This window comes from Lipomyces chichibuensis (genome assembly GCF_038497645.1).
Source record: "Lipomyces chichibuensis strain CBS 12929 unplaced genomic scaffold V1513scaffold_117, whole genome shotgun sequence".
Lineage (NCBI taxonomy): Eukaryota > Fungi > Ascomycota > Lipomycetes > Lipomycetales > Lipomycetaceae > Lipomyces > Lipomyces chichibuensis.
The window spans coordinates 1-8188 of record NW_027117569.1 but is presented as its reverse complement, the minus strand read 5'-3'; the positions used below and the strand labels follow the sequence as shown (position 1 = coordinate 8188).

At 43.1% G+C, this 8188-nt stretch overlaps 2 protein-coding genes across 2 annotated transcripts; one reads left to right on the top strand and one right to left on the bottom strand.

Moving 5' to 3' along the window:
- Positions 1 to 896: 896 nt before the first annotated feature.
- On the bottom strand, positions 897 to 1962 carry V1513DRAFT_455548 (uncharacterized protein). The gene is made up of 3 exons (XM_066899503.1): positions 1700 to 1962; positions 1285 to 1643; positions 897 to 1225 (listed from the first exon to the last, which is right to left on the bottom strand). Exons 1-3 carry the CDS (start codon positions 1938 to 1940, stop codon positions 914 to 916), a joined length of 912 nt encoding a protein of 303 aa, XP_066750277.1. The 5' UTR covers positions 1941 to 1962; the 3' UTR covers positions 897 to 913.
- A 3130-nt stretch (positions 1963 to 5092) lies between these two features.
- Positions 5093 to 5788, top strand: V1513DRAFT_359689 (uncharacterized protein; the record flags this gene model as incomplete). The annotated part of the gene is made up of 1 exon (XM_066894729.1): positions 5093 to 5788. A coding segment is annotated over one exon (696 nt), but the record flags the coding sequence as incomplete, so codon positions are not given.
- Between the last annotated feature and the right edge of the window lie 2400 nt (positions 5789 to 8188).

The window sequence follows — 8188 nt, the reverse complement described above, 5'->3', positions numbered from 1 at the left end:
TCCGTGAGACTGGTCATCATTAAGATCAAGACTCTCAGCCTCCCTTCCACTTTCCATTTAGTCATACATACATTTCCCACAGAAATGTCCGTGAGACTGGTCATCATTAAGATCAAGACTCTCAGCCTCCCTTCCACTTTCCATTTAGTCATACATACATTTCCCACACAGGTTATGAGCCCTGCTGCGCCAGATGTATCACACAGGGTTCCCATGACCAACTCACTGGCCAACCCCTCCACTGCCGGAGGAATGGTGAAGTTCAACGGAAAGAACTACAAGCAGTGGGCTATGTACATGGAGGCTCTTTATGTACATAGAGGAGTCTGGGATGTTGTCAGTGGTATGGGGGAATATAACCCAGCCATTCTCGAAGATGCAATTGTTATCACGAAGAAGAATAACATTGCGTATCTTGATATGATTATCACCTTAGGGGATCAAGAGCCCGGTCTCCTACTTACGAAAGATGCTCAACATATATGGAAGAGCATGAAGACGAGATACCAGCATTCATCGCTGGTACGACAGTTGGCATTGGTCAACAGACTATTCTCCTGGAAGTGTCCGCACGAGGCTAGCCCCGACAAACGGGTTCAGGAGTGGTGCGACTTGTTAAAGGAATTTCTCAATCTGCAAGTCCGCCAGGAAGACTTCTGGAAGGTTGTTATGGTTAACAACATGCCATCCGAGTACGGAGTGGCGATATCATCTCTGGGAGATATCAGCGACGTGCCGATCCGCGAAATTGGCACAAAGCTTTCGGCTAGGCTATGGGGCCTGAAGGGCCAAGTCATCAAAACGGAGCCGTCCACAACCTTCGGAACCGAGACCGCTATGGTAGCGAAACAAGCCGAGAGTCGTTCTTGTTACAATTGTGGCAAAATTGTGCTCTGTACTCGCAGGGTAGCGATCACTTTATTAATAAGGATCCTTGAGCCCGTATAACGTCACCCAGTCTACTTGACAACTCAAATTCCATACGCTCGGCAGGAGCAGGGCCGCTGAGTATGGCATTCATAGTATCAGAGCCGGGAGGGATATCTTCATCAAATACTGGCTCGCCCGCCCCTCTCATGTTGGCCAGAACAGCCTGCTGGAAGTGCCAAAAGATGATGTCGTCATTAACGTGATGCGGATGTTCAATGTCTCTGCATATAGTATCCAGTTGTCGTCCTGCGAGGCCCAAGCTATCATCAAGGAAGCAGACTATGCGATAATCGTCCTAAATCAAGTTAGAGTGCCGACTGTTCTCAACGTCTGCTGTTAACGTTGTCTCCATACGTTCGGGTTGATTGAGATTTCATACTGGTTAAACCGGCCATGTACATCCTTCCTAACGAGAAGTCCATTCTGAGGTGAATTGACACTACCATCACATTCATCTAGAACGACTAATTCCCCGAAATTGTAATTGTGAAACATAGACTCTAGAGCCACAGGAAATATGTGCGCTGCATCATATCCTGTCCAGCGCTGTAGCAAGAGCTCACGTTGCGTCAGTGCAAGCCCCGTAATTACGCATCTGCGATCACGGTTGCGAACTGCGGCTGGAAATAACCTAACCCTACCTGATGGAGAGAGAGAGGACATGGCAGAATAAGTTCGTTTGTAGTACGGCGCGTCGGTGACTTCCATGTGTCCTTATAATATGTAAATTTACTATCTTTTTAACCGACCTGCAGTCAATTATACTCACCATCACTCTCAACCTCATACTCTCCAGGCAATAGAGGGTCCTGAGTTCGCAGAATTCGTACCCGGCCATCATTAATTTTGTAGACCCGAAGCGGTAAGTCATGCGTGATCAGCACGTCCAACGAGTCTAGAAATGTCGTTTTCGTGAAAGTCGGGTTTGTGAAAGCGCCTCCAATGCTGACGGTGGGATCTGTGGCGAGGTAGATGACAATGTCCCGGCCAAGGCTTCTGTTTGCTGCCATGACAACACAGGCTTGTTAAGCACGATTGAAGCCATATATGCGGTGGTCTCACAAGGATAAGTCGTAGTAGCCGGCCTCTCATAGTTATATTTTACTGAGGGATCGATAGCCAATATAAATGGCGCTGTTCTTATTGATTTACACCATAAATGCGGGTAAGCTTGCGGACATGTCGCACTCGACCATCCTCGTATCAGATTCATAACACTTTAAGGCTAGGGTTTTTGGAGTAGCAATGTCCGGGCTATTGCCAATTAATTAGGGTATGAATGGGGCAACTACCAACCATTCCTTTTTGGGACTAGCGCAGGTAGACATTCGTACCCAAGTGCCGGCAAAGGTACCTGGACTCTTTTGGAATTACCCTGAACTCTTCAACGCGGTAAACGCGTTCGTCCAAACTTGTAACACGCGTCGGACTGAAAAACAAATGGCCCAGGATACCCCCCGGTTACTAAACCTACACCCCCTGGGTTACTAAACCTACACCCTTTCCTCTTTAGGTAAAGTGTAATCACGTGATGCTAATATAATGTAAACCCCTCTTCGTCTTAAATGGTGATGCCACTTTTTATCTTCGTTAGCTTCATAAAACATCAACTTAATTAAAATATAAATTGCATTACAAATGGAACACCATAAAGCTTCCCCCTTCCACGGCTTGAACCTCTACCGGATTAGACATCCCTCGACCTCGCCCGCGACCTCTGCCTCTACCTCTCCCACGTTCAATGCCCACATCAGTATGAAGTTGCTGCTCGACAACCTCAAACCCAGACGGCACTCGACGGGTTGACCGGTCGGAATGCACACTCTAACAATTTATTAAAGTCAATCAAAGTATCCTTCCGAGAGGTTCTGACCTTTGTCAAATTAATATGCACCCTTGTCTTCGGCTGTCGCCAACAGGAAATATTTCTAGGTAATTTTTCTTATCAAAAAGTCCAAATATAAGTGAGGATCACTTGCACTTAGGGATCGGCACGGATACACGGATAACGGATATATCCGCGGATATCCGTGAAAAATTAGGGATACGGATAGACAGTAGGCGGATATGGATACGGATACGGATAAAGCAATCTTGATTAGTCATATCCGTGGATATCCGAAACACGTAATTGAAGGTAATGAGCAAATTATGATAAGAGAGGCATTTAGTCTTTCTGCAGTGTCCGAAATAGATAGTCATAATGGGCTTACCAAGTTTACGCAGTAGTTTTACGCAAAGCGTAGTAGTCTAGCATTCGTAGGCTTCGTAGCGCAGCTTCTGAGCCGCAGTATCGAGTGACCGGATCCGGCGATGTGATATCGGTGGCTGATACCCTGAACCGAAACGTGAAAATGTATTAATAACAACAGCTTATATATCCTGAATATACATTGATTCTGTTACGTATATTAAACATGTTCATACCGTCTCATTTGCAGAGCAATGTGACCTGGGTTAATGCATGTGGATGGGCGAATCGATCTTAAGGATTATACGACTATCTTATACACTGTAAGCCCAAAAAGACGATTTTAGCCCAGTTGAACAGTATATCTCATATTAGCGATGGTTGCAATATTTTTCGTTCGTATTCTTGTCATTCCTGCGTGGATATCCGTGGATATGACGGATACGGATACGGATAAGCCACTTTCTCCTGGCTACGGATACGGATACGGATAACTATACAGTTGCCTGGATACGGATACGGATATGGATAACGAAAAATCTTATCCGTGCCGATCCCTACTTGCACTTCTTGTGGCTTCATAATTGGAAAGCTATTCACGAATAGTTGGTAGTAAGTTGATATTCTTTTCCTGCTCTTACTAGTGTTACACATCAGCTTATCATGTTATACGATATTTTGCAGCTACACCTTATTATCTGGTTCGCACATATCCTTAAGCTGTATATTAATCGCAGCTGTGGCAAATGTTTAACTACTAATTTGTTTATAGCAAGGTTGTGATCTAGTTAACCACCAAATGGCATTTGGTTGTTATGTCACAAAACTGCTGCCTATAGCAATCCTAATGACTAAGCATTGCTATTATATATAGCTCGCAATATTTTAACAACGTAAATCCGTCCTGCGTCATGATCAACGAATACGCGAGATACAGGCCATGCAGTGTTTTGAACATAAGTTATGAGTCATTGAATGATTCCCAGCGTAGATTGTATAGTCATATTGAAAATTACAGATATGACACCTGGACTTATGAACCTTCACAGAATTCTTAAGAATCTGATTTGAATTACAAGCTGAATATCGTCGCAACTGTGTTACGAAAATTGACTACAACTTCTTGCCTGAAGTCCCACTGTTCTCTATCTTACTAATTGTCTAAAGTACTAGAGCACAGCGCCTCTATATAACAAAGCCTGTATTTTGCTATATCAATATGATATTAACTATATAATGATTTTTTTTAGATCAGGAATTATGTAGACTTTTACAGTATTGACTTTGAATTATGCATATATCTGCTAGTTCAAGTCTAGCAGATACAGTAACCGTCGTGACTCTACTGATTAACCAGATGCTTCCGAAAACCCACATATTCAATGACCACTTAAGACACCTAGATAGATGCCTGTGAAATTTTTGAAAATGGATCTCCAGCTCACCTTATATTTAGTGTTCTAGCATGTGTTCATTGATAATATTTAACATTGTCAATTAGTGATTCCTTACTGACACAAAAACGCAAGAGAAACTGCAACTCGCTGTTTTATCAGGAAATCAGCATAAAGCAAAGAGAATACTACATATCCATATTTAGTTGGGTTGGAACTGTCTTTCTGTTCCTGAATTATGCAGACGTTAGAGAAAAGGCTATCAGTCCTTAAAAGTTTACCGAAGTCCATCTTAAACAAAGACTAACATCAAATATTCTATAACAATAAGTAATTATATTATACAGTCAAGAAAAGAACTAAAAATACACAACAAAAGTCTTCATTCTATCCTGCTTTTAGGAAAACAGCATTAAATTACTCGGAATGTCTCATGATACCGTATATTCTGAATATCATCCATTTGGTCCGAGACCAGACGGCGCAATTAATCCAGATGAAAGGGTCCCTGGATCTAAACTATACATTATTGAGCCTCAAGAAATGGATCCGATTTTAAGTCTCCCAGGAAGCCGGAATGAATGACGGTAGTGACGATGAAGCTGCCACGGAAGACAGAATGGTGAAGAGAGGCCGATTTCCTTCACCACTTGATAGCAGTGAACCGATAACACCCGATAATTCAGCAAGGCAATTGTCTCAAGGTGTAGACCATATTGAAAATTATCCTCAGAATGAGGCGGGATCTCTTGATGAGCAATCAGAAACATCACTAGATACTATTGAGTCCTCAAAGCCTTCTGCTCAGCGTCAGAACACTCTGCTCTGGTCGTACTTCAACGTTTCTCCCATTCGTGGAAAGTTGTGGTACCCAAAGCGTGGTAAAAAGGGACCGCTACTGGACAACGAGATTCAGTGCAGATTGTGCAGCTGGAAAACTACGGATTCCGCTAGAGCATCGTCAACAACAAATATGAGATCGCACCTTAATAAGCATCGGCCGCAATCCAGCAACGATAATGATGGCCATGAAGACCTCCAACACACGATGAAGCAGCAGTCAATTGCCACAATATTCAAGAAACGGTCAGAAGAAAACATTGCGAAAACATTAGAACAAAATTTAGTACGTTGGACAGTGACAGACCATATGGCTTTTATGTCAATCGAGTCCCAAGCATTCCAACAGATATTCAGAGATTTGCCAGGTGTCTGGCTCCCGATCACAACCCGTAGGATAATGGCTCGCAGAATTGACCGGGAGTTTAACCTGCGTCGAGCTCAGTTGATTGACACTCTGGAACAAACGTGCGAGACAATTGCACTCTCTCTGGATATTTGGACTAGCCAAAACTCCAAGGCGATATTGGGAGTGATCGGACATTGGCTGACACCGGAGTTTCAGTACCTCCAACAAGTTCTGGATTTCACCGAAATATATGGGCCTCATACTGGGGAGAATGTGGCGGAAGTGTTGCATAAGACGCTAACTGGGCTTCATATCGAAGCAAAGCTTCTAACAGTGACGGCAGATAATGCTGCTAATAACGAATCCCTTATGTCTGAGCTATACTTGAGATTAGTTGATCAGTCGCAATCCGAATCCGAGGATCCTAACGGTTCGAGTGCAAAGCGACTGCGATTTCAGGGCATCGATAGCTACGTTAGATGTCTCGCCCATGTGCTCAATCTCATAGTAACCGACATTCTTGCCAGTTTAAAAGCTGGCAATCGTGCCACAGCAGAGCACGCTTGCGATCTGATGAAAAGCAGCCAAGACATTGGATCACATTCCGCACTCTCTCGGCTTCGAATTATGGCTTTGTGGATATCGAGAACGCCACAAAGGAAACAACAATGGAAGATTTTGTGCCAGGCTAATAATTTGAAAGCGAAAATGATTGAGTATGACGTGGATACCCGTTGGAACTCCACATATCGGATGATCCGTGACGCGCTCGAAGCTAAGCAGCAAATACGGAATTGGACGGAGCATAATCAAACTTACTTTGCACAATTTAGTGCCCAGGACTGGCACCGTTTGCAACAAATCGCGACAGTTCTGGCTAAATTTGAGGAATTTACGTTGACTGTTTCGAAGCGGGAGCCACAGATTAGGCTGACAATACCTATATATTATGAGTTGCAAGACATGCTGGGCGACGCTGCTTCGCGGGAGGGGGAGTGTTCTGGTCTTGATCTAGATATTGCGCAAGCTGTGTCAGCTGGCCTAAAAAAATATAAGAAATACTATACTTTCATGGACGCGCAGGACGCGTTTTACATTGCCTTAGTGCTTGATCCGCGATTTAAAGCACGACTGCTTGAGAAGGAACTGGGTGCAGAAACTGCTGGTAATATTGTTAACATCTTAAAAGATGCCATTCACAGCGATTACCCCTTGAGCGCGGAGAATCTGTCTAGAGAACTGGCCGTGGTTGGCCACAGTATTATAGCGCGGATGTTGCAAAAGGTGCAACCACACACTGGAAACTTGTCGGATATTGAACATTGGTACTTTAACAGCGCGGCCGTGGTGGTAAATGAGTCAGTGACTACTGACAAAAACTGGCTGTTCGAATGGTGGAGAATGCACCGAAGCAAGTTCCCGCGGATGGCAGCCGCGGCTAGAGACTATCTAGCGATTCCTTCGTCAGAAGTTGCAGTTGAGAGGCTGTTCACCAGCGGAAGGGATTTGCTGGGCCAACGCAGACACTCCCTAAGTGCGGACACCATGAGGAAGCTGGTTTTGTTAAGGGATATGTACGGCAACGAGGAAGTTTTTAATGAATTTCTTAAATTATTATATTTTGTATGTGCGAAGCTTGATTTGTTGAGAGATATGTGGCAACGAGGAAGTTTTTCAATGTATTTCTTAGATTATTATACTTTATATGTGCTTACCGTGTTTTGTTAAGGGGTATGTACGGCATCGAGGAAGTTTTTTAAATTATAATATTTTATATGTGCGAATATTGCGAATAATTACGAATAAATTTTTTTTATTCGCATTCGCATTCGTAAGCATGAAACATTTAAATATTCGCATTCGAATTGCGAATATTCGTACGAATGCGAATATATTCGTCATTCGTGTCCACCCCTATGAATGACCAAGGGCATATTTAGCAAGGATCCTGTACGTACTCCATCACAGGAAAAAATCTAAAGAAATCAGAGTTGAACTCATCCACTTACAGGGAGAACAATTTACAAGAGATGCTAAAACTTAGTGCCGACAATACATTCATATTTATCGCTTCTTGTGTCAGTGAAAATTAGTTCCTGGATGAGAGCTACAGTGGGGATGAGCTTGATCTAATGTCATTCATGAAAATACATGCATATTCCACCTGAAGGAATGTTATTGAAGCATGAGCGAATAATAATACTTCATTACATATCTAATTGACTCAGACACACCCCCTCAACAATAATTTCAACCAAAAAAAGACTAAGTTTCTTTATATTCTGACAAATGACGAGTGAGTTGCACTACTACGTGGTCCACTAGCTAAACTTTCAGAAAATAATAATTGAAGCAGACAGAGCACTATTATAACTCTCATGCATATGCTGATCTGTGTAACCCAAGACTAGTCTGAAGAGGTTTATCAGAGTAGCTAAATAGATATGCATTCTCTTTTCCGTCATTGAAGTGCTGGAACTTTAC

Excerpts from the sequence above, each read along its gene's own strand:
- V1513DRAFT_455548 (XM_066899503.1), bottom strand. The coding sequence starts at position 1,940 with ATGGCAGCAAACAGAAGCCTTGGCCGGGACATTGTCATCTACCTCGCC. Across the intron at positions 1,644-1,699 it reads GTATGAGGTTGAGAGTGATG|GACACATGGAAGTCACCGAC; the intron begins GTGAGTATAATT and ends ACATATTATAAG. Across the intron at positions 1,226-1,284 it reads AAATCTCAATCAACCCGAAC|GACGATTATCGCATAGTCTG; the intron begins GTATGGAGACAA and ends AACTTGATTTAG.